General features: G+C 39.8%; 1 protein-coding gene across 4 annotated transcripts in view; it reads left to right on the top strand.

Moving 5' to 3' along the window:
- The first annotated feature begins 1,137 nt into the window (after positions 1-1,137).
- PGGT1B (protein geranylgeranyltransferase type I subunit beta) overlaps positions 1,138-26,992 on the top strand; it is a 53,251-nt gene continuing 27,396 nt past the window's right edge. The window contains exons 1-3 of one of the 4 annotated variants that reach the window (XM_025446662.3): positions 1,138-1,303; positions 10,657-10,775; positions 24,015-24,082. In XM_025446662.3, the coding sequence (XP_025302447.1) occupies positions 1,164-1,303; positions 10,657-10,775; positions 24,015-24,082 (327 nt within the window). In that variant the 5' untranslated portion in view covers positions 1,138-1,163. Of the gene's footprint in view, positions 1,304-1,446; positions 1,756-10,654; positions 10,780-13,483; positions 13,659-24,014; positions 24,083-26,992 lie in introns of those variants that run through there. The other 3 variants (XM_025446663.3, XM_025446664.3, XM_025446665.3) reach the window with 3 other exon arrangements.

Below are 26,992 nucleotides of genomic sequence, written 5' to 3'. Positions count from 1 at the left end.
TGTATTTTAAATAGATTTTCTAAGAAAGCTAATAATAAAACTATACTCAAACTCAGCTTAGCTGACTATAAAGAACATAGGTTTTGACTTGATATTTGGCTCAAAATGATCCCCCCCTCCCCAAAGGCTGCCTCATGAACTTTTATTTTTTTATTATTTTTTTTAATTTTTATTTATTTGTGATAGTCAGAGAGAGAGAATGAGGCAGAGACACAGGCAGAGGGAGAAGCAGGCTCCATGCACCGGGAGCCCGACGTGGGATTCGATCCCGGGTCTCCAGGATCGCGCCCTGGGCCAAAGGCAGGCGCCAAACCGCTGCGCCACCCAGGGATCCCTCATGAACTTTTAAAGGGAATGATAACATACTGCTGAAGCAAATCAATCTCTCTTTAAAAAAAAAAAAAAGCTAGAAGCATGTTCATTTTTTTAATATACAGGTAGTTGGAGAACATTTTAGGTTGGTTGCTATGTATGGTAAATTGGTTCAACAATGATGCTAGATGGATGCATTGACTCAAGCATGAGGACTTGAAAAAGAAAATGATGCAGTCACATATGAATAGGTTATAAGTGTATGTTATATTTGGGTGTGTGTGTATATATATGTATATATTTTTTTAAGTGATTGCTGGTATCCTAGAGAGGACCAGGAATGTCTCTGAACTTAGGAAGTGTCAATAATTATTTAACGAACATTTATCTCCACAGCTCTATTTGCAGGCCTAGCTTGCCTATCCATTCAGCTTTAAAACTGTGGCCTTCCAAAAAGCGATTTACTCTGATCCATCCGTTTTCATATGTACCATCCTTTAAGCCCCTGATGGTTTTAAGCGATCTAGGAGCTTTTCATCTTGCACTTCCACAAATATCGAATGAGGATAAGAGTTCTGCAAGGATTTGTGGATTTGTGGGCCGCATTTTACAAGGCGTGAGAGGGGTCTCCAGGCCTGTGGAGCTCAGAACGGAAAAGGTGGGGTCCAGAGAGAAATCCGAGGCCTAAAGCGCAGCGTAAGTCTGCCAACGCCGAGCGGCATCAACCGCAGGCTCCCTGCGCCCGGCGCGCCGCCCATCCCCCCGCGCCAGCCCCGGGTTGCCCCTCGGGCTTCCTTCCCGCCGCGCGCCAACTGCTTCCGGGTCGCGGCGGACGTCGCTTCCGCAGCAGCATGGCGGCCCCGGAGGATGAGCGGCCGGCGGGGAGCGGCGAGGGAGAGCGGCTGGATTTCCTGCGGGACCGGCACGTGCGGTTCTTCCAGCGCTGCCTCCAGGTCTTGCCCGAGCGCTATTCCTCGCTCGAGACCAGCAGGTAACTGGCGGCTCCGGGCCCCGGCCCCAGCAGAAAGGCACCGCGGAGCCTGCCGGCTGACCCGCCTTCTGTGGGGCCTGCGCCGCCGCCCACCCGGCGCTGCCCGGGGCCTCTCCGCTCGGGCGGCTCGGCGGTCACCCTCCCGCCCCCGAGCTACGGCGGGAGGGTTGGGGCAGCGGCAGGGCGAGGGCGTGGGAACCTCCAGTTTCCGCCTTTCTCTCTTCCCGACCGTTTTCCCTGTCAACTCTGAGCTTCCTTTTTACTCCCTCTGCGAGGCTGCGAATCACTTGGCCTCACCGACTTCCGAGTGTAGCAGGAGAAAGACCAGTCATTTCGTCTTCGCAGTTTAGGTGTATAGTCTCCCATGCTACCCTTTCCTCCGACACCTGATTAACTCTTGATTGAATATCTGGATGGTGTTCGATGTATAGGAGCGGCGCAGACCCTGTAAGGTTTGTAGAAATTAACTTTCCAGGAATTGTGACTCTCGGGGTAGGAGAAGGTTGGCGGAAGAGGTGCAGCGTTCGTGGAGCATCCTGTTAAAAGTGTATTTGCCGTAGCCTTGGGAGTTTGGAGTTGGCTGAGGAGTGTGATTTGGCTGCGGCTAAAAAAACTGTGAATTAGTCATTCAGAGTAAAAGTCTGGAGATGAGAAGAAGGAGGAGGCGGTCCTCGCTCTGCATTGCTGTGTTTTGAAGTGGGGCTCCCAGGCTGCATGGGACTGGGTAAGAGCAGATTGGTTTTGCTCTAATCTCTCCGTGTTTTCTGGACTCTGATTCTCTGGTGTGTTTCAGACGTTGCAGGGCTGGGTCAGACTTGGAGGTTTGATAGTTGACTTCTGCCTAGTGTAGTGGCCTTGAAATGTATGATGCTGGGTGCTGGAGTACAGCCGCACAAGACAGCTGTTCTGTGCGGTGTGTTCGCCCAGGGTTATTGGGAGCATGTGTGAGAGCAGATTCCCAGCCCAGATGTCTTTAGAGACGCCTTCCCAAAAGAGATCCACCCCTTCCAATCACCACCTAAAATTACATATTTGTTGGTTTATTTGCTTACTATTTTTCTTTCACGCTGGATTGTAAACTTCACAAGGTATCTTTTTTCTAGTTTACCTGTATGATACTAGAGGTGCCCGGTCCAATGTAGTCACGAACCACATTTGGCTGTTTAAATTTGGATTAATTAAAATTAAATCACATTAAAAATTCAGTTCTTTCCAATTGCAGTAGCCACTGCATTTGGAGGGCTCCATCACCTCGTTGGCCAGTAGCTTTTGTTTCTGCTTTAACATTTCCATTATCCCAGAAAGTTTATAGGGCATTGAATATATTATCTCGTATATAAGAGGCATGAAGTAAATATTTGTCGAATAATGTGAGCTGAGCCCTGAACAATGAACATATTATTGCTAAAGAAAGAGTGAAGCATCATTTTATATTCCTTTCTGTACCCATAGGTGTTGATTGACTAGCAGAGCATCTCTCTAGAGCTAAATTAAGGTTTCCAAAACTCACTCTATTGATTGGAATGATATGTGATGAAACAAATGATACTAATAAATCACATATTTTATGGGGATTAACTTTATGTGAATTCAAAGCATTTGGATAAAAAAAAAAAATCTTCCATCCTATTGTGCTTGTTAAACAGTTGAACTTTGCTCATAGGTATCATTTTAGGTCTGTGGTTGCATTTTCAAAATGCCAGTGTTTGTTCTGTTTAAAATTTCAGCATGGACAAAACCATATATACTAATGTATGTTGGTAAACTGATGATGCTCATAACAAATAAAACTGCAAAAATTGATTGAAAACTGATTTAATAACCTTAGTGTAATCTTAGAATCTACAACAGGCATTATAAGAGAGTGTATTATGTCATGGTGCGTTAAATATTATTTCCTTTGTAATGCCTAATGTTTATCACTTGAATATTTATCATTTCTCATTTTCTTAGGGCACACTTAATAACCACGTTTAAGCTAATGTGCACATAGCAGTTTTTGTAGTAATTTTTTAAAGTTTGTCAGTTTTTCTCTTTTCTGATTCAGTCTTTAGCATTAAGTCCTTTCATGGTGTATGTGATCTCTAATTGACTTTAAGATGCTTGTGAAGGAGCTCTGAGCTTTTAAGGAAAGGTGACATATCACAAAATTTCCACTGATACCAGAGTTTTCAGATGAAACAATGTGTTTGCTAAGTCACAGTTCTTCATCTGGTATTGCTGTTTAATCTTTCAGATATTTATTTGAGGGCCTGCTGTGTGTCTGGGTACAGGGATACAGTGCAAAACCAGTGATTTTGGTGTTCCTTTTTTCTTACTGATAGATATGACACAGGTGACTCTGGGGAAGGCTGATAACAAACTAGATATTTAGACACTTATTTTCTGACCCACCCACCTGGCAAAATTACCTCATTCCCCTGTTTCTTTTAGTCTGACAAATAGGACTAAGTAATTTTTATTTTTCTAATAACTATGGGTTTATGAAAAGAACAAAGTCTTTGTTGTTTCACTTGTAGCTTTCCTTTCATATTAACTTCTGGAAAGTGGCAGCTTTTAGTTACCTCAGGTGAATATCAAAGCTTGGCTTGTGAGCTTTGTGCATTAACAGATTTCTTTTCTATGAGCTTTTTGGTCATGAGTTGTTACTGCCATTTGTAGTTGGGTAATGGGAGTTAGAGTAGGTTTTTTTAAATCAAAGAACATAATACTGACCATTTTCTATGTATGTTATTTTTACAGATCCAGCTGCTCTCGAAGAAGGGTTTAGACATTTGGTTTTTATTTTCTGAGACCTCACAATCTACCTGGTCTTTCTGTTCATGTGTCCTTCCGTTTTCCCCTGTGTAATCTGTGTCATAACTGTCCACCTGATTAACATGTAGCAACTACTCTGCTCTTTCATTCCCTCCCTTATCTGAAATATATTGCAGTCCAGCGGTGTATTTCTTAAGATGTGATGATGATAGCAGGAGGCTCCAAATCAGTGACATCATCACATGCTTTATAAGACTGCAAGTACCTGGGCCCCTCCCCAGCTCTGCTTCAAACTCTGGGCTTGCCAGTGTGCATTGTGACAAGCATTCCAGATGGTATTCATGCACACTGAAGTTTGAGACTGTTTGCCTGATAGGAGAGACAGATGTACAAACATTCTTAAAATGTTTCCTCCCAACTCAAATGTGCATATAAATCACCTGGGGATCTTGTTTAAATGCAGATTCTCATTGCATAGATCTGGGAGGGGTCTGCATAGAACCTGAAGTTCTAACCGGTTCCCAGGAGGTGCTGATGGTGCTGATTGCCTGACCACACTTGAATTTGTTTGCACAATGATTGTGGTATCCACAGACATTATGGAAGAACCTTAGCTCAACCTGAAGAGAGACATGTCTCAGAGATGGCTTCTTGGAAGAAGTAATCCTGGAACTAAATATTAAAGAATGTGTTAGGTTTGGAGGAGTGGAGGATGGATTATAGGCAAATGGACAAGACAATAAAGGTAGACGAGTGAGTGTTGAGCAGAGAAACTGCAATCATTTGTCTCATAGTGGTTCAAGATGTAAGGCAAGTGTGGTAGGAATTGAGTCTGGAGGGCTGACATGGGCCAGATCACAGAGGGCTTTGTGTGCCAGATCAAGAAACTTAAATTTGATATCACATAAGTGATGGAAAGTTGCCCAGCAGTGGATCTTTCTGGTTAGATATGCATTTCAGAGTCATCATTGAATTTGAGATTGGTTGCTCTGGTAAGTGGAACTAGACTAAACAAGGAAGACCCGTTAGGGAGCTGTTGTAGTATGCAGGAGTCTGAGAGCTGTATGCTGGGGCAGTGGAAGCAGGGATAGAATGAAGAGGTATAGGAAGAAGGAGGAGTTCCAGAATTCTAGGTTTGGATCTGCCATCTGGTCTAGAGAACAAGAGGCAAAAGGAGTAGGTTGAGAAAAAAAAGATGATTTTTTTTTTTTTTTTTTTGATAGCAAGAGCACTAGTTGTGTGACATGGTGGGGTGGAAAGGTGGAAGGGAGGAAGGAGAGAGAGAATAGAACCTTAAGCTCCATGCCCAACACCAAACTGAGGCAGGGCTCGATCTCACAACCCTGAGATTAAGAGTCATACACTTAACTGACTGAGCCACCCAGGCACCCTGAAAATGGTTTCTATTAATAGTACTTATATAACTACTTATTTTCTCTCATAATTTAACCTGCTTAAGGTTTGGAGGCTTGTTTTATTCGTTTTTGTCATGACATCTCTCTAGTAGATGTTTAGTAAACACTTCTTATTGAAAAATTATTTTGCGTGTAAAATAATTCCAAAGATGTGTGACTGTACTTAAAAATACTTACCATTGAACCAGCTATTTAAAAATATTACAGATAAAGAGTAAGGCTTATAATTCTAGCATTCTTGCAGCATTGCAGTCATTCATTCCAGAGTATTTATTGGGGCCTCTGTTTGCTGTGTATTTTAACTTCATGATTAATTTCCACCTGTCCTCTAAGGCTCTCTCATCATTTCGACTGTTAGCAATTTTATCCAGCAACTGTGTTCCTATTTCTAAATATTCCCTACTTCTAAATGCTTGTTTATAATTTAAAAATTCTTTGCAATATGGTTTAATTATAGCCCCACCTGAGAGCTAGGCAGGAATGCAGTTACATTTGGGGATGCCAGTAAATAGACTGTACTAGAAAGAGGCAGAGCAGGTAATCCAAAGTTTGGGAATCTAGTCAGTGCCCATAAATTAGTGTTTCCAGTATATTCCAAATGGTTACTTACCTGTCATAGCCTAACAGTACACTACTCGTTTAGTAGTACAGGAAATCATATTGCTATTACTTAGTTCTTTTATCTACTGCCCAGACTGGTTTTCTTTTCTTTCTTTTTTTCCCTATTTAATCCATGGGAGCTTGGGCGACTATTTCTTAAGCCTGAAAAATTGGAGATCTTCTGGTGACATCATTTAGTTGATGCCTACCATCTGTGAATTGATCCAGTGGGGCAGCATGTTGATTTATTTATTTATTTATTTATTTTTTAATTTTTATTTATTTATGATAGTCACAGAGAGAGAGAGGCAGAGACACAGGCAGAGGGAGAAGCAGGCTCCATGCACCGGGAGCCCGATGTGGGATTCGATCCCGGGTCTCCAGGATTGCGCCCTGGGCCAAAGGCAGGCGCCAAACCGCTGCGCCACCCAGGGATCCCAGCACGTTGATTTAGAGGAGACAAACTTTACTGCTTCATCCATGTAAGATATACTTTCCATATGTATTGTTCAGAGTGGAAGAAGGGGCAGGAAGATGTGGCTGGCTTACTTTGCTTTCTCAGGTTATAGTTTCAGAGTTCAATTCTAGGGAAGAGAAGAAAGGAAGAGAACAAATGAATACTCACCAAAGTAACAAAATTGAAATACCTTCACTGGCTTGATTTTAGGCATGTGTCTTGACACGATTTCCCCTCTAGACACCTGCGCCAAGGTGGGTGGGCAGCAGTCCATACCCCAAGTACCACTCAATGGAGCACTGTAAAACCCTCCATTATTTCTCTCAGAGGCCCACAGCCCAAAATTGCTTTGTTTTTCTTATGACTTCTGTAATTCTCTCCCTCTCAGAATTTTAGGACTGCTTGAGAAGTCTGCTGTGATGAGAAAGGATATTTTTCCAGCCTATCTTAGAGGGAGGCCAGACATTTGCTGCAAATTGATTCCTTGGTTCTGTCTGCCAGCCGCTGCTGGGTGTCTTATTTTATGACCATAAGCTTTTCTCTATAGCTGTGTTAATCCTATAAACCTTAGTCTTACCTGCTAGTAGTTGAAAATCCTGGACTCTCAGAAGCCTTTAATAATTAAGTATGCAAGATTTTAAAGTAGTTTACCAGCAACTGACTTGATTTCTGGTATTTGCATCCATATTCAGAAGCAAGTAAAATGGGGATCCCTGGGTGGCGCAGCGGTTTGGCACCTGCCTTTGGCCCAGGGCACGATCCTGGAGACCCAGGATCGAATCCCATATCGGGCTCCCGGTGCATGGAGCCTGCTTCTCCCTCTGCCTGTGTCTCTGCCTCTCTCTCTCTCTCTCTCTCTCTGACTATCATAAATAAATAAAAATTTAAAAAATAAATAAAAGAAGCAAGTAAAATGAAAAACAATCATTCATATAACACTTAACATGTAGGTAACAGTATGACGTTAGAACAGGGTTACTTAACCTCAGCACTGTTGGCATTTTTTTGAATGACGCTGCCCTGTGTGTTGTAGGTGGGACATTTAGCAGCATCCTTGGCTTTACCAGCTAGCTGCCATTGGCACCCTCCTCTAGTGACAGCCAAAAATGTCTTTAGAATGTCCCTACCGGCATCACTGCTCTAAAGCAGTGCCTTTTTTTTAAAAAAAAAAAAAAAAAGAAACAAGCTCCATGCCCACAAGTGGAGCCCAACATGGGATTTCAACTCACCCTGAGATCAGGACTGGGCTAAGATCAAGAGTTATACACTTAATTGACTGAGCCACCCAGGCACCCCTAGAGCAGTGCTTCTAAAGCCCTGCTGTACATTACCCTCACCTGGGAAGCTTCCCACACCTGCCTCCCCCACCCTAAATACCAGGTACCCAGACCCCACCTTCCACCTAGAATTTCAGTTTTATAGACTAAGGCCCAGGCCTCTCTGTTTTATTAGTGGTGTTTTAGGTGTTTGTTTTTAAGCTAATTCTAATGTGTAGACGGGCTTGAGAAACACCCTTGTGGAGAACACCACCATGCAACTCAGAGTTCCTAAGTAGCTTTTTTTTTTTTTTAAGATTTTATTTATTCAAGAGAGACACATGGAAAGAGGCAGAGACATAGGAAGAGGGAGAAGCAGGCTCCCTGCAGGGAGTCCAATGCCTGACTCATCCAAGAACTCCAGGATCATACCCTGAGCCAAAGGCAGAGAGGCACAACCGCTGAGCCACCCAGGTGTCCCGAGTTCCTAAGTAGTTTTAAGTGGTTATCTAGGGTTGAAATCTCAAGCAAATTACTGGAGTTCTTCGGACTTCATGATCTTGAGCTAAAAAAATTTGAGAATACTTCACTTAGAAAAGAATATCAGCTTATTTTTATAGCTTTTTAGATGTTTTCTAACTATACATTTTTTATTGTGCAGAAGATCTTCAACTTATTCAGCCTTAGTAGGTTGTCTTATCGACAATCCTATGCTGTCCTCCACTTTTATCTTCCTTTTATTTTTTCTATAATAAAGCTTTAATAAATGTAATTATTAGATAATTTTAATTAATTGTATCTGACTATATATAATCATTTACAACAAAACTGAAAATCCCAGTGAGAGTTCTCCAAGAGGGCTGATGAGGTATTGCAGGTCTTTTATTAGTTAATTCAGTAAATATTTGAGTACATATTACCACAAGGCAGACCTTATCTCCTGAGACATAATTATCATGAAGAGCAGTAATTCTCACACATGGCTGCTATTCTATAGATATTCTTCTAATTTCTAAAGTAGCATTTTGTTTTGGGAAAGAACAGGGTTGTCTCGGGGGCAGAAGGTGCCCAATGACCTAGAGAAAGGACCTGTAGTGTGATTGTGTTTAGATCCTGAGGTCGTCATTAACTCCTGTCAAATCAGGGAAATATCAGTAAGGATATTCCTTACTGATTTCCCTGAGGTCTTGCTTGCGGGCAGGTATTGCAGTAACTGTGAGGTGTAATGTTTTACAGATAAGGAAGCGGACTTAGAAAAGATTTAGCAAAGGTCCTACCTAGGTTATAAGTGGCTAAATCAGCCCACCTCGGATTTGAACATAGCTCATTTGATGGTGAAGCCTGAACTCTGAACCACAGCCTCCCACTTTAAGGGGTTTGTTCACTGCCCTGAATTTAATCCTGGTCTCAGATAAATCACGTCCCTAGTTCTGGTGGATCTCAGTGGTTTGTTAGAATTAGGGTAGTATGTAAGAAATTTTCTAGCTCAGTGTCTGGTACATAGTAGTAGTGTCTCAATAATTTGTGTTTCCCAAAATCTGTTGTTGTTAAGTGTACCAATATCTCATTAATCTTAGTTTTTGCCCTTAAGCTTTGGTTAGAATTAAATTACTCCCTGATTTCTTCTCCTATTATTTAATGTACACCAGTCCTTTTCAACCAGAGATCAAAGAGAATTATACCCTTTTAAAAAAAAGTGACTTTTCTCATTTTTCCTTAAGTTGGTAGTATTTTTCTAGATGCATGGGAAAGAAGTTAATTTATTACACACAGTGGATGCCTTAGGATAGTAAGGCTTATTTATTTCTCTTTTTGAATCTTAGTTGAAAAGGTTACAGGGGATCCCTGGGTGGCGCAGGGGTTTGGCGCCTGCCTTTGGCCCAGGGCGCGATCCTGGAGACCCGGGATCGAATCCCACGTCGGGCTCCCGGTGCATGGAGCCTGCTTCTCCCTCTGCCTGTGTCTCTGCCTCATTCTCTCTTTCTCTCTGTGGCTATCACAAATAAATAAAAATTAAAAAAAAAAAAAAAAGAAAGAAAGAAAAGGTTACAGAATGTGTCCAGTGCCTTTGCTGTCAGATTTTAGGCCAAAGTATTGTTATTAGTCATAGGAATTATTAGAATACAGAAATGAGATAACCATGCTCAGATAGCAGTTTTGCATCTTAGCCTGAAAAGAATTAAATATAACAAACTCTTTGTATAAAAAATAATCACCAAAGTACTAGTTTTTATATGAAAACAAAGTTAACACTTCTCATTTAGTGTACAGTCTTGGAAGGAAGGGATTGTGTTGCCTTACTGTTTTTCATTCTGTCACAGAATCCTCTCTGGGAAAATGGAGTTGAGACGCATATGTATTTTTAAAGTTTTATTTCCCAAAATTCATTTTAAGTTTTTCCCAGTCACATTAATTGTAAACCAATTTGAATACAGATGGATTCTAACATTCCTTCAGAATTAAGCACCAACTGTAAGCATAGTTGCTCTTGGCAAATAAGTGGAAATTGGGATTTTTACATATTTTCCAGCCTTTTTAATTTATTTGTACTAATTAGGTGCAGAGAATTCTTTTTTAAATTCTGCTTTAGCCTTTAGGTTGCTGAGACACTGCCTTCAATGAATCCATATATGCTTCAGATGAGTAGCACAGGTTTTTTTTTTAACTCCTAACTATTCCTTTTTACAAATGAAACAAACGTGTGATTGATATTAAACTAGAACTATAAATAGGATTTTTTGGCTTTTGCAAAATGAGACTATTTAATTTTAAATTAGAAAGACTTTATTATTTTTCTGAATCAGAAAGACTTCAGTGTTTTGATAGTTAAGATGGAAATTTTATGTTTGTTTGTTTGTTTTCTTTTAGGCTGACAATTGCATTTTTTGCGCTCTCCGGGCTGGATATGTTGGATTCCTTAGATGTTGTGAACAAAGATGATATAATAGAGTGGATTTACTCCCTGCAGGTCCTTCCCACAGAAGACAGTGAGTGAGTTTTTAGCATTTTATTTTTAGTGTGACTAGTTAGTTGTACTTGGCATAACATGTGTCAGACTAGCAAATCTCAGTATTAATTTATAAACTATTACCAGATTTTATTCATCCATGTTTTCCTTGCAGTGTTGCACTCCCCTTGTGTTCAAATACAAACACTTAAGAAGTCTAATCATTGGAGCACCTGGCTGGCTCATTCAGTGGAGTGTGTGACTCTTGATCCCAGGGTCGTGAGTTCAAGCCCCATGTTGAGGGTAGAGATGACTTAAATAAAAATTAAAAAGTCTAATCGTTGCTCTCTCTTTCGAGAGAACCATTGTGCAGTTGTCTGGGACTCGAGATTTGCAGTTGTAGCCACATGTTATGTTCCGCACTTCCTCATTGATGATTGCTTATTGATTATTTGTATTTGGTATTTATGTTTGATTAGTTTTATAGCCTTTGCTGTATTTTTCATTCCCAGCCATTCTTTTTGTCTTTTCAGTGAACTCTTTGCTGTCAAAAAATTTCTTTTCAGTCTCCTGGTGGTTTTCTCTCTTGTGTTTCACTAGCCTTTCTCTGATGGTTTCTTAGAACTCTTACTAGCACTACAGTCATTTTTATGCTTCTTAAACTTTATAAATTTTGGTCAGTTATTTTTCTTTTCATAACTAATTTTCAAAATTTCTATGTTTCCTGATCAACTAAATGCCCACAAGTTTTATACACCTTATTGTTCACTCTGTTAAGTGTAACATACCTAACATTGATTTAATTTACAAATGTTAGAAATTCTAACCTTCAAAAGAGAAGCAGATAAACTCCTGAAAATGACAGTTTTTATCATGCCTAAATGAGTCAACATTTATAAATTAACTGGGTGTTTCGTTGGTTGAAGTAAACATTTATAAATGTCTCACCTAGATGAACTTTAGGGAAATAATAAGCTGAAACTTTATTTAGAAAAAAAGAGGTTTGGGGACACAGGTGGCTCAGTGGTTCAGCGTCTGCCTTTGGCTCAGGGTATGATCCCGGAGTCCTGGGATTGAGCCTTGCAGGGAGTCTGCTTCTCTCTCTGCCTATGTCTCTGCCTCTCTCTGTCTGTGTCTCTCATGAATAAATAAAATCTTGGGCAGCCTGGGTGGCTCAGGGGTTAGCGCCGCCCTTCAGCCCAGGGCCTGATCCTGGAGACCCGGGATCAAGTCCCACGTCGGGCTCCCTGCATGGAGCCTGCTTCTCCCTCTGCCTGTGTCTCTGCCTCTGTGTGTGTGTCTCCTGAATAAATAAAAAACCTTAAAAAAAAATCTTTAAAAAAAGAAAAAAGAGGTTTGATCTATTAGCAGATGTTTTTGGACATTGTTTTATGTCTTTCTACATTATTGTTATTGGATTTCATAGTGTTTGTGTTTATATAATTTTTAAAATCTGGCCTGTCAGTGAATTCTTACTTAAAAATGATTAGACATTTTGAACTAGGTCTGGCATACACAAGTATCTACTCACTTTTCACCAGCTGCATGAAGCAGTATGTATGATATATTGGTAAGTAGTTAAAGATTCTAGCATGTTGGTGAGTAGGATTTACTGAATGTGCTGCTACACCTGTAAATACGGGCTGTGATAATTAATAAGATGCTACTCATTTTTTTCGGAGCTTATGGCTGAGATTTGGTCACAATTCTAGATGCCTGCAAAGTGGAAGTAATTTGTGTTTTCCCTTTTTACTAGGTTGTTTTTTGGGTTGGGGGGGGGTTGACTTGTTTAAATCAGTCTGGGTTATTTTTTTTTATTTTAAAAGTTAAACATTACATATAGTATTATTATAGATTCTGATTTTGGATTATTAAAAACACATGTCCTGATTAAACTATACACTAATTTCTTGAAAGCACCTCACATAGTATGCATAAGGAAATTATACAGTGTGAGTCATAGAAAAGCTATTCTCTATTATGTTTTTGCTAAAATATATATTATTTTTAGAAAAAATTTATTGCTACTCATTTCCCTGAAATAGCCATTGCTACTCTAGAAGAGTATAGATCATAACATTTGAGAGAACTCATACTACTATATTCTTTGCTGGCCTCTGTGATTGAACTAAGCTATTGTTTTTTCTTAAAATATGTTTACTTTCTTCTACCATTTTATTGTAAGTTTTTCATGGTAGTTTACTATCTATTAATACACACTTTTTTTTTTTAAAGCAACTTACAGAATGGTTAAAATAACTGATTAATTATTCCCCCAGTGGAAAAGCAGTGGCCACAAAACAATAGGCTGCTGGTTTTATGCTCTTAAACATGGATTTTACACATGTCATTTTGTTATCCCTTGGGTGTGTGACTGTGTTCATGAACTTTTTTTGTGTGCAATTAGTTTAATTAAAACCCATATTCTTGGGACATCTGGGAGGCTCAGTCGGTTGGGTGTCTAAGTCTTGGTTTTTGTCCAGGTCATGATTGCATGGGTCATGGGATTGAGCCCCTCATCAGGCGCTGTGCCCAGCAGGGAGTCTGCTTGAAGTTCTCTGTCCCTCTGCCTCCACTCCCCCCATCCCATTCACACACACTCTCTCTCTCTCTCTCTCCCTCCCTTAAAAAAATAAATACATCTTTTTAAAATACCTGTTTTCTTTCTAAAGACTGCTTTGTTGTGAGAGGTTTGTTAATATCTGAACTCTCATATTATTCATAATGTGTTTGCTACATACTCACTAGAAGGCTAAAATGGAAAAGGCAGAAAGTAACAGCACAACTGGAACTCACACAAGCTGAAGGAAAACTGCCAATTTACCAGCTCCTTTGGAAAACTGGCCGTACTCACTAAAGCTGAACATGTGTGCACTTCTCCCTAGTCCACACCCATCAGAAGTGAAAACATGTTCACCAGAAGGTATGTTTACAGCAGTGTTCTTCACAAGAGTCCAGAAGTTAGGAACCATACAAACTACCTGTCTTGGGTATAATGGATGAATGATGTATTAATACAGTCACACAATGGAATTCTGTACAATGGAAAGTGGGAAAGAACAGTCTATAACTATATGCAAAAATTTTGATGAATATCACAAACCTGTTTTGAGAGAAAGAAGTTACCTAGTGCATAATTCTATACAGAGTACAAAAATAGACAAAACCAGTGGGAGCTTTTGGGGAGCAAAGGAAGAAGAGGAAGTAGGAGGGGGTTTCTGGAGTGCTGTCATGTACTTTCTCTTGAGCTGAGTACTGGTTATGTGATAAGTTTACTTTGCAAAGTTCATTGAGTTGTTTATGATAATGCGCTTTTCTTATGTGTATTACAGTTTGATGGAAGTTTTAAAATTTTCTTTGAATTCCAATTGGTACTCACCCCATCTCTTTTGAGACTTACCAGAATTCTCTTTTGTGTTGCACTGCCCTCTCCATGGATTTCGTTGGTTTGAAGCACATTGCTAATTGTTTTTTCATTCATCGCTGCTTAATTGTTACTTAAAATATTTTTGCTTGCGCCTGAATTGTACACTTCTGGAAGGCAAAGAATGTATCTCTCTTATATTTCTTTTGTCTTTTAGTGCCTAAAGCTTTGCTGTGTATCAGGAGTTGTTGGACTCTTAAATCACCCATTCATCCTCCAACTTGACTTCTCTGTGTTTTCACATTTGGTCTAAAGCATCGTGATATTGTGATTTATAAGAAATGTGTATTTGGTCTTCATCCACAGTTCCTGGCTCACAACTCCCAAGACCTTTGGCGTTTCCTAAGGCTTGAGAGTGATAGAAATTGTCTTTTGTTACCTTAATAAGGTGACTTTTGTAAAGCACCTAAGGATGGGGCCTTTATGCCCTTAGAGCCAGCCAGAGATTAGAGTCCCACTACCTGAGCTCCAGGGAGGGGAGTGGTGAAGGGCTGGGGGCTGAAGCCATTGCCAGTGGCCTGTGATTTAATCCATCATGCCTATGTAATGTAGCCTATGTAAAAACCTAGAAGGACAGGGTTCAGAAAGCTTCCAGGTTGGTGAATACGTGGAAATGCTGGGAGAGTGCCACACCGGAGAGGGCATGGAAGCTCTGTGCCCCTTCCCCATACCTTACCTATGCATCTCTTCCATCTGCATGTTCGTGAGTTACATTCTTTTACTGTTAACAAGTTTTTCTGAGCTCTGTGAGCTGCTCTGGCAAATTAATTGTGCCCAAGGAGAGGGGCTCATGAGAACCTCCAGTCTGTAGCCAGTTGGTCAGAAGCAGCACAGCTAATGGGGCTTGCATCTGAGGTCTGAAGTTGGGGGGTGTGTTGCAGTGGTTTGCAGTCCTGGTGGACTGAGCCCTCAGCCTGTGGAGTCTTTTTTTTTTTTTTTTTTAAAGATTTTATTTATTTATTCATGAGGGACACAGAGAGGAGAGGCAGAGAGACACAGGCAGAGGGAGAAGCAGGCTCCACGCAGGGAGCCCGATGTGGAACTCGATCCCGGGTCTCCAGGATCAGGCCCTGGGCTGAAGGCGGCGCTAAACCGCTGAGCCACCCGGGCTGCCCCCCTGTGGAGTCTTCATAGTGTCTGCAGCCTATCTCTGCATAGTGTCAGAATTGAGTGGATTGTATTGAGTTGTATTCAGTTGAGTTGAATGAATGGCTGGCCTTCTGAGAATTGCTTGTTGGATATTGCATCTCAAAACACCTAATTTTAGCATCCTCTGGCTCCTCAAATATTTTCTCATTCATAAGGGTTTTGCAGAATGAGTAGAGTGTGCCTTCTGTGACTCCTAGGTCTGTATTTGTCCTACCTTGTGATACCATGTAAAATCTTAGGGAATTGAAAAATCCAGAAATGTTAAAAATCCAGCACCATAAAATAAAAATGTGATAAATTTGTTTAAACAAATACTTTAAAATGTTTTGTAGTAAAAGATAAGGCTGAGTAAGTGACAGGCTTGGAAATTGTGGTAATATATGTAACAAATACTCATATCCAGACTGTGAAGAACTCTTAAAGATTGAAAGGTAAATGACACATCACTGTTTAGAAGATGATGAAATTTAAGAATGGAGGACCTCAAAGAAGTCAGTAAATAATATATAAGAGAATTAGCCTTACTAGCAAAGTCAGGGAGATGCAGTAGAAACAAGGTTGCATTATTTTTTATGTAACATCAATTTAGCTGGAAGTTTTAAAAATTGGCAAGAGGGGTGCCTGGGTGGTTCAGTTGGTTAAGCGTCTGCCTTGGGCTCAGGTCATGTTCCTTGGGCCCTGGGATAGAGCCCCACATCAGGCTCCCTGCTCAGCGGGGCAGGGCGTCTGCTTCTCTCTTCCTCTGCCCCTCCCCCTGTTCATGAGCTCTCATTCTGTCTTTCTTTCACTCACAAATAAATAATGAAATCTTTTAAAAGAAATAAATTAAAAAAATAAAAGTTGGCAAGAGTACTGGGGAAAGAGCACTTCATTTTTGTGGAAGTGAAAATCATTGTAACCTTTTGAGAGACATTTTAGTGTATGATTTTTTTTTTAGCACATCTGACACAGTCTCATGTGTGTTATAGTGGCTCCGAAAAGATAGATCTGCTTAGAACCTCAGAATATGACCTTAGTTGAAGAAGGGCCTGTGCAGGTATAATTAAGGTAAGCATCTCCAGATCACTGCCTAGTGCCCTTCTAGGAGAAGGGAAGAGGGAGATTCTAGACCCCGAGGGGAATGCCCTGTGGGGGCAATGGCAGAGGTTACTGTGAGCTTACTGCACAGAGGAATGCCAGGATTGCCCAAAGCCACCAGGAACTGAGAGAAGCATGAGATGATTTCTCCCTCAGAGCCTTCAGAAGGAACCAGTCCTGCTAGCACCTTGATTTTGGACTTCTGGTTTCCAGAACTCTGAGAGAATATATTTCCATTGCTGAAAGCGTCCAGATTTGTGGTGATTTGTAACCTCAGGAAACTAATAACATGCATAAAAATCTTTGTAGAATATGTTTTGGCATTGTTCGATACACAGGCAAATTAGAAGGGGAATAAATGTTCACAAAAGTGAAACAGTTAAATTAACTATGGTCTACCAAGAATAGTATGCAGTAGTAAAGTGATTGAAATAGACCTATGTATATAATGACATGAAAATGTTCATATATAGTTAAGTTATAAATACTAACGTGTACAGAGATGTTTTGTGTTAATCTTTGACTAATAAGTATATAGGGAAAACTCTGAACGGAAACATAGAAAATATTTATGGAGGGGAAGTAGATGGGAACACATGTAGGAGGATGACAGGATAAGGTAGTACTTTGTTTTTATTCTATGTATCTGCATTATTTGTGTATTCAAAGTATGTTTCCATATTTAAAAATCCAAGTTAAAGGAGAGCCTTGGCAGGCAGATCAGTTGGTTAAGTGTCTGCCTTTGGCTCAGGTCATGATCTCAGGGTCCTAGGATGGAGCCCCACATTGGGCTCCCTGCTAGATGGGAAGCCTGCTTCTTCTCCCTCTCCCGCTACCATTCCCCCTGCTTGTGCTTGCTTTCTCTGTCAAATCGATCTTTAAAGCAAAATTCAGAAAACTTCAACCTCTCTTCAAAACACAACTAAAATTAAACTAAACTTAATGTTATATGGTTATATACAAATGCTGATATTTTGCTAATGCAGAAATGTTATACATTAATTAAAATTTTATGCTTTTTAAGGCACTGTCAAATACATTGTCACATTGTTCTAATCTGCCTTCCCCAGAAGAGGAGAATGAGAGACATAGCGACTAAGAGCTGCCTGAGGCCACACATAGGTATTAAGTGATAGATCAGACTGAAATCCCAGGCTTCTGACTTCCAAGCCCCAGGTTAGCTTTACTGGTGAAGTTTTTGGTCCATGGTGGGGACTATGATGTGTGGTACTTAAGTACGTTGTGAATATTTAATCAGAATTAACCCTGGCTTTCCGCTTAACTCCAGGGGTATAAAGACCCCACTGGTATCTTAGTAAGGTGTATGGTTAGACCATTGGAGGATTGGGCCCTTCTCATCAATCTCTGGAAGTGTTTAGAAAACACAGAGGATCAAGCTGGGGGTTGTGTGTTCCCTTCTCTTATCAAGGGCACAGCCAGAGAATTTTGGAGCTAGAGTAGAGCAAGGAATATTATAGTCCATCATTTTACACATGAGGATATTAAGATCCAATGGGATGAATAATTTGTCCATGATAATATAGCATGATAATGCTAGAGGCAAAATTAGCGTACAGTTTTTTGTTTTCTAGTCCTTTGAGATTCCCATTCCTGGATATCTCCAGTACTGATTCCGTACAATAGGTGCGTGTTTATCGTGTATGTTGTCCTGTGAGATTTTTTTTAAAATAGATTAAGTCCTATTACTGCGTTTTTTAAATAACATACTTACAAGTGTGAGTATAGTTGCATGTGGCTAAACTGGGCATGTTGCACATTTAAAAATAGCATGTCTGGTTTGGAAGAATTGTAGATCAAGAATTTTTTGCAGAGATGGCTCCACAATGGTTATGTGCCCAACTGTCCCTCACCATGTGTCTGGTAGGCCACACCACCAATCTTGTCACAGTCTCATTCTTCATTTACTGTTTTGTTGCATGAAACTGTTAAATCTCTATGAAGGGAAGTCTCCCACCTGCCTTTTCCTTAGTTAATCTAGTTCTGACTCTGAAACGAATTTGTGAAATTTAGAAAATAGATAAACCTATTTTGTAGGCTCTAGAATGTTTTGTTCACCTTGTCCAGTCTCTTGAGAATCTGAAACCAGGAGTTGTGTAAAGTGTGTCTAGATGTTTATGAGATCCTGCTAACTAAACTACTTGCATGTAACAAGATAAACTAGTTTGACTCTGTGACTCTGATTGTGGAGCCACATCAGTGGTTCTCGATTCTGGCTGGCTATCAAACAGGGATTGTTCTTTGTATATATGATTGTCCAGGCCCCATTCTGAGGGTTTTCATGTGGGCCTGAGTTAGGACCCAACAGGCCTGTATATTTTTTCAGACTCTGCAATTGATTCTGTTGAGACCCAGAGCCACACTTCCAGTTTATTCTGCTGCTACTGAATAGGAACACTAGATGGCACCGTGTAATAACCTCCAAGGAAGCTTAGACTACTGTGAATATGCATCTGGTTATAAATTTAGAATGGCTCATTTATACTTAATAATTATCATGAATAGGTAAGCTTGCTAGAATATAAAGGAAAACACAATAGCAGGCAAATCTTGACAAGAATCAGAATGAATTGCCCAGTGAATTTTTTTGAGTGACAATATATACTCTTTTGGAAAGGGGGAAGAGGAAGTCGTTTTTGTTTATTTGTTTTTTGTTATTATATTTTTTAATAATAACTTTATTTTTTATTGGTGTTCAATTTGCCAACATACAGAATAACACCCAGTGCCCATCCCGTCAGGTGCCCCCCCTCAGTGCCTGTCACCCATTCACCCTCACCCCCTGCCCTCCTCCCCTTCCACCACCCCTAGTTCGTTTCCCAGAGTTAGGAGTCTTTATGCTCTGTCTCCCTTTCTTATATTTTCTCCCTTTCTTATATATTTCTTATATTTTCTTATATTATCTTATATTTCCCCCATTTCTTCTCCCTTCCCTTCTATTCCCTTTCACTATTATTTATATTCCCCAAATGAATGAAAACATATAATGTTTGTCCTTCTCCGATCGACTCATTTCACTCAGCATAATACCTTCCAGTTCCATCCACGTTGCAGCAAATGGTGGGTATTTGTCATTTCTGAGTAATATTCCATTGTATACTTAAACTTTTTTTGGGGTGCCTGGATGACTCAGTTAAGCATCTGCCTTCAGCTCAGGTCATGATTTCAGAGTTCTGGGATAGAGCCCTGCATCAGGCTCCCTACTCAGGGGGGGCTTCTGCCTCTTCCTCCCTCCCCCTCATGCTCTCTCTCCTTCTCTCTCAATAAATAAATAACTTTTTTTTTTAATTTTTATTTATTTATGATAGTCACACAGAGAGAGAGAGAGAGAGAGGCAGAGACACAGGCAGAGGGAGAAGCAGGCTCCATGCACCGGGAGCCCGACGTGGGATTCGATCCCGGGTCTCCAGGATCGCGCCCTGGGCCAAAGGCAGGCGCCAGACCGCTGCGCCACCCAGGGATCCCAACTCTGGTTTCTCTTCAGATCGTATAAATCATTTGCCTTTAACTTCTTTTAAAGAAACTTTTCTTGTTCAGTTGCAACAGAAGCTGATACTTTTTTCCTGTTTCACTTTTTGTAAAAATCTAATGAATCTGTTTGAACTGGGTTACTGTTGATTTCCGTTGGTCACTGGACAGAACATCATCTGCCTGTGTCCTTTAAACATTGCAAGAACCCTGCAAAGTACTGCTTGCAATACGTTACGTTCCTTATGTTCCTTGTTCAGAAATGGAGGGAACTAGCTCAGAGAGGGTATTATTTGCCCATAGAATACAGAGCTAGTAAGAATAGGATCTTGAATTAGATTCCAAACGTCCATGCCACAGTCTCCTAACCTTTGGTGATATTTTTGAACATCAGTATTTTTGCTGCTTTTCAGATAATTTAAAGGTGTAAGTAAATAAGCTAAATACATAGAAATAAACAATTTCCTTTACCTGTAAGGAAATAACATTTCATTCAGAAACAGATTTTTTATACTCTAATAGGCATTCCTCATTTTATTGTTTATGCTTTGAAGATACTGCATTTTCTATAAATTGAAGGCTGGTGGCAACTCTCTGTCATGCAAGTTTATTGGTTCCATTTTTCTAACATTTGCTCACTTCATGTCTCTGTTTCATACTTTGGTAATTTTCTCAGTAGTTCAGTTTTTCATTATACTTACTATAGTAATCTGTGATCAGTGATCGTTGATGCTACTATTCCAATTGTTTTGAGGCATGACAAACTGTGCCTATATAAGACGGTGCACGTAATTGATAAACATGTGTGTTATGACTATTCCATTGACCAGCCATTCCCCTTCATCCCTCTCCTCAGGCCTCTTTAGTCCCTCAGACACAATATTGAAATTAGGGCAGTTAGTAACCCCATAGTGGTCTCTAAGTGTTTAAGTGAAAAGAAGGGCTGCACATCTCTCACTTTAAATCATAAGCTAGAAATGATTGAGCTTGGTGAAGGAGGCATGTGAAAAGCCTAGATAGGTTGAAAGCTAGGCCTCTTGTGCCAGTTGGCTAAGTTGTGAATGCAAAGGAAAGGTTTTGGAGAAAATTATAAGTGCTACTCCAGGGGTCCCTGGCTGACTCAGTTGGAAGAGCATGCAGTTCTTGATCTTGGAGTCATTAGTTCAAGCCCCGTGTTGAGATTACTTAAAAATAAAACTTAAAAAAAAGTGATATTCCAGTGAACACACCAATGTCAAGAAAGCAAATCAACCTTATTGCTCATGTGGTGGAAGTTTTATTGGTTGTACAGACACTAGGCACTTATGGACTTTAAAGATGAAGTTAAGGTTCCTGGTCAGCTGACCTCAAAATAGGGAGATAGGTGTTTTATGTACTGGGGCGAGGAGTTGCCTGGTACAACCACATGAGCCCTATTAAAGGAGAAAAGGCAGGAAGAGTCAGAGAGATGCTGCAGAAGGAGAAGCTAGAGAGAATCCCAACACAAGAAGGATTTCAGCTGTGTTGCAGGCCCATGGTACAGAGGCCCAGATACAAGCAGTGGCAAGAGTGGTCTCTAGGAGCTCTGGGGCCCAGATGACATGAGCAAAGTGCCACACCTGCTAAGCAAGCTGAGGGAACTTGAGGGGAGGTTGGTTATTCCCCAGAGCCTCCAGTGGGGAGTGCAGCCCCCACTGGCATGCTCATCTAGCCTGGTGAGACCTGTCTTGGACTTCGGAACCTGCAGAGCTGTGAGATAATAAAGGGGTGTGGTTTCAAGTTAATAAGTTTGATAATTCATTAGGGCAAAAATGACTCATACAAAAAACAGAATTCACTCTCCTGTCATTCCATACAATGTTACTTTATTTATTTCCTTCTGGACTTTGTTGATAAGCCTCCTTTGCTTAATTATAAACATGATCACATAAATGTTTGTGTCCTGTTTTTTCTCTTAACTTGATCATTTCTCCATGGGGCTATATAGTTTTCCCTAAGTATTTTTGTAGCAGTTTAGTGTTCCTTTGAGGAGCTAGAGTATTGCATTTAACCTGCTGGACTCCTGTTTGTTTCTGAATCTTACCACATGTAGCACTGTATTGGGTGTGTCTGTGCATCTGGCCTTTCTTATACTGAAAGTTACAAGAGTAAATTCTCAGATGTATCCTTACCCTGTCAGTCTGAGCCTTTTTGTTACTCTTATTATACATTGACAAGTCTTAAATAGTTTATGCACTTAAAAGTCTTTAGCAAAGATAATAGAGCCATGTTCGTTAATATCCACCATTAGATAATACCCTTTTTCAAATAAATTTTTTGTTAATAGGGGAAGGTGGTTAGTGGAAAGTTTTAAATTTGGTGTGTAAAGTTTCCTAAATTGTTCAAGAAATTAATGTTTAAGCTATTACTCTAAGTACTGTGGGAAATACAGAGAATAGAGTACCTGATTTGAAGAAATATAAGAATGAAAACCAGTTATTATGAATTAGTCATGTTCCAGTCATAAGAGATACGAAACTAGTTTCTCACGTCAGAACCTATTTATAAATCTACTTGATTTTTTATTAACAGTGCTTGTACAGTCTACGGATATTACATTTCTGTCCTCTTCATCTGTAATGCTGATTGTCTAATAGGTATCAGAACCATAATTACTTTCTTACTGTGGGTATAACTAATTTTTCATTTATAGTTTTTTTATTTTTCCCAGTTTTATAGAGATATTATTGACATAGAATATACTTAAGTATAAGTTATACAACATTATGATTTGATACGTGTATATATTGCAAAATGATTACCACAGTATCCTCACATACCTTTTGTGTGTGTAGTGACAACATTTAAGATCTCTCCTATCACTTTCAGGTATATAATACAGTCCTATTAATAATAGTCACCATGCAATACATTAAGTCCCCAGAATTTACTCATCTTACAGATAGACTTTTGTATGACTAACATCTCTCCATTTCTCTCAGCCCCTGGGAACCACTATTCTACTGTTTCTGTGAGTTCAGCCTTTTTAAATTGCACATACAAGTGAAAACATAGAGTATTATAGTATTTATTTCTCTCTCTTATTTCATGTGGCATAACGCCCTGAACTTCCATCCATAATGTCACAAAAGGCAGAATTTCTTCTTTTATGACGGAATCATATCCTGGTTGGTGTGTGTGTTTGAAAAATTTTCTTTATCCACTCATCTGTCAGCAGACACATCTTGGCTATTGTAAATTATGTTGCAGTAATCATGGGGGTACAGACATCTCTTCAAGTTAGCGATTTTGTTTCCTTTGGATATATACCCAGTAGTGGGCTTGCTGGATCATATGGTAGTTCTATTTACAATTTTTTTAAGAACCTCCATCCTATTTTCCATACTGGCTATACCAATTTACATTTCCCACTACCAGTGCACAGGGCTCCCTTTTCATGGACGTGACTGAAGTTTCCAGCTTATTTTCTTAACTTCCCAGTACTTTAAAGTGGGTTATTGTGTTGAAATGCAAAATACATAATATTTTTTGTGACTAGAGCAGCTTCTTCTGCCTTTAGTTTGCTCACATATAAAAAAGCAGTGAGTTAAAGTAAAAAGACACTGGATGGGAAGTTAGAATTCCAGATCCTGATGCATTACTAACGGTTTGTTACCTTGAACATGTCACTTAACCTCCGGGACTTCTTCCTTTTCTTTAGCATGGGGATTAAATATGTTGGTCACATGAAAAATAATCATATAGAAAAGGTAAGGAAGCATTTTGTATACAGTGAGGTAGGCTATAACCTAAAGGTACATAGTAGGAAATCATTATTTTGTCTCTGGTTTGAAAATTAAATGAAAAGGGCATCTGGCTGGCTCAGTCGGAGCGTGCAACTCTTGATCTTGGGGTTGTGAGTTCAAGGCCCATATTGAGTATAGAGATTACTTTAAATAAACTTTAACAAATTTTTGAAAATTAAACGAGGAAATTCCCGTAAAGAGATGACAGCTTTTGCACATAGTGAGCATTAACCAACCATTAGCTAGAATGAAAATGGACACAGTGACAAGGCTTTGGTACTAAAATGCTCAGTTTCTGAAAGAATGTTTAATTGAACGACCTAAGAGTCTGTAGAGAAATAAAGTATGCCTTAAATAAGTACACGTTTTTATTTTCTAGGATCAAATCTAAATCGCTGTGGTTTCCGAGGCTCTTCATACCTGGGTATTCCATTCAACCCATCAAAGGTGCGTTCTATCTGGGTCAGGAGGAAGGAGAAGGGAGGTGGTTGGATTTTAGTGAAAAAGAAAACTAAGAAATTATACAAACAGAACCAAGCTTCCAAAAAAAAAAAAAAAAAAAAAAAAAAAGAACCAAGCTTCCATGTTTTGATATACCTAAAATAGTGTCTGTTGATGTACATGATGACCTACAACTCCTACAAAGGAGTGTGGTGCACACCTTATTTCCTGGCACAATGTACAGTACATACACACACAGAAATCTCTACTGTCTCAAGCATTATATCCTACTGTCACTTGTGTTTGTAAAAATTATTGGTGATTTCCTGGAGAATTGGAAATAAAGCACTCTGCTTGGTACTTGCTCTCTAGGAAGCCAGAGAACTTCTGTGTTAGTGAAAAACTGTATATTCGACTCACATACCTTAGAAATAAAAGAAAAAGTTCTTGCCAAGGCAGTAATAGAAGACCCTAGCAGTGATGAGTTTGAGGACTTTTGCGGCAATAGGCAGACAGTCTTCCAGGGTTACAGCCAGTGACTTTGGTACCAGCACATGCTGTATAGAAAGCAGTGACTCCTAACAGAGTGAAGAGCTTTTCTCTTCTTCGAAGCAGTGGAACCAGCCAGCTCTGCAGGTGTTTGCATCTAGACTCAAAATAACAATATTTTTCTATAGCAGAAGCAGAGAGAAACTTCGTCATTTTCTTTTTTTTCAAAAGAGGGCCATACAGCATAGACACTTTTCCTTTAATGGGTCACTCTGCTTATATATTGGTTACAAGCTACTGTCTAACAATACTGAGTACATTAATATTTATATCCAGTTGTAACCTAAACATAAATGGCATATTGCCCATTTTTTAATGCTCTGCTTCTAAATTATGGAATAAATAGCAGTGGATATGGGTGGGTGAAAGCAGCATGATTGATTTCCTAGAGGCACTGCTTCAATTTTCTTCCTCTGTCCTAGGCTATAGATCATCTTGCCAGTGTCAAAGTCATGTGACTCGGTCAAGTTGTCTTCAATCATGTGTGCCCATTGCTTTTAGCAGGGAGTCTAAAAACCAAGGATTCATAAAATATGTTCCCCTTTTCCTATACATATAACATTTTCCAGTTGATGCCAGTCCTGAAGAAGATGGCTCTCCCTTTGCTCATAGTGGACAAGGTTTCTGGGTGCTATGACACTTGGTCATGATGACCCCCCCCCCCTAGAATGCCATAGCTTACTTACACAGATGTATACCTACCCTTGTTGAAATTAAACAGGGCTTTGAAAGCATTACTTTTAAAAGTCAGTCGCCTTCCTCTTGCCTTCCCACTTCCAAGACATTTTTAAAATAACAGGAATAAAACTGAAGAAGAAACAATCTTTTTTTGTCCTGATTTACAGTCTCTTCACACCCAGTTTTGGTCCTAATTCACCTGGATCCCTGGCATCTTCTGGGGAGGCCAGGTCTCACTCCAGGTCTCACTCCATGCCACATTGTGTTCATATGAATTTGAATGCTGGGAGGACCAGGAAAGTCCAGGGGGACTCATAGGCCCCGCAGGAGTTTTCACTGAGGGTGGTTGGTTGAGAGTCTGTAAGAATCTGAGGCACATAGGATTGTCAGATATAGTATATAAATACAGTAGTGTTCTCAGTTTTTCTTCTGAATCCAAACCATCTATATAGGCCATTGCCTTACCTGTTAAATGCCCAAGATCTTCCATGGCCTTAGAGCACTTTTTAAGAAACACTGATGGATGCTCTCAACCCACTTTTCTCACTGTTTTCCTTCACAAATTCTGTATTGTCTATTAAATGAAGTGTTGTCCCTAATACATGCTAAATACCCAGAATTTTCTTTCTCTGCTTTGCTTTTACTTTTTCTTCTACCTATAAAGCTGCCTCTCCTTTCTACCCACCAAGCTCCTCTTCTGCTGCAAAAAAGAAAAATCCATTTAAAATTTTGTGTTACTGGGGCCCTTGGCTGACTGAGTCATTAGAGCATGCAAATCTTGATCTCAGGGAGATGAATTCAGCCCCACATTGGACATGGAACCTCCTTAAAAGAAAATCAAGCTAAACAGTCTATTGATTTGGCTAACAGAAGATGATAGTTAAAAAAAAAAAAAAAAAAAAAATCAGTGTGTTGCTATATCTCCCTCCTGACACTACATTCTAATTTGTATTGTAATTACTAGACCAGACCCTTTTTCTGCTCTTAAGATTAAGTTCTGCATTTGATTTCTGTTTGGGTTCCCCCACAGTGCTTTTAACATGGTAGATGTTTAGTTTAAGTACCAAAAAATGAAATATGCCATAGGAGTTCTAGGTAGACTATTGTATATGTGGAGTAGAATAAGCAGGAGTACCAGAGTTTGAGCTCTACGAAGGAGCTCAGAATTGAAAGTGTTAGCCAGATGAGAATTGGTTTGGCGCGTTTGTGAGACCATATAAAGAATCATATATGTAAAACCAGATGGGTGGGGTGGGTTCAGATTATAGAAGGTATTGGAAACCATGCACACTTGTTCTGTGAGGAACCACAGAAGATGGGTGAGCAGGAAAATAATGTGATTCACTCCCTAATGATTCCAAGATCCTGGTTCATGACTCCCAGGAAGTAGTGGCCCTTTGGATATTTGCCTTGTACTTGCATCATCATCAGGATAACTAGCATCTTTGTCCCAGTAATTTTATTTAATCCTCACAATAACCCCATGTAGAGGTACTAATATCCTTTTTTCAGAAGGAGGAAATGAAGCAAGACAACGAGTTGTAGAGCCAGGATTTGGTGTGTTTCAGTGGTTGTAGAAGTTACCATTTCTTAGAGTGGGTACAGGAGAGAGATGAATTTTTTAAAATTACTCGTATTCTGTCAAAATTAAAATATTCTTTGTCATATGTCACTGTAATTCAATTTTAA

This window comes from Canis lupus, chromosome 11 (assembly GCF_003254725.2).
Source record: "Canis lupus dingo isolate Sandy chromosome 11, ASM325472v2, whole genome shotgun sequence".
Lineage (NCBI taxonomy): Eukaryota > Metazoa > Chordata > Mammalia > Carnivora > Canidae > Canis > Canis lupus.
Note: the sequence above shows the minus strand (reverse complement) of the source record. Positions and strands in the feature narration are given on the sequence as shown.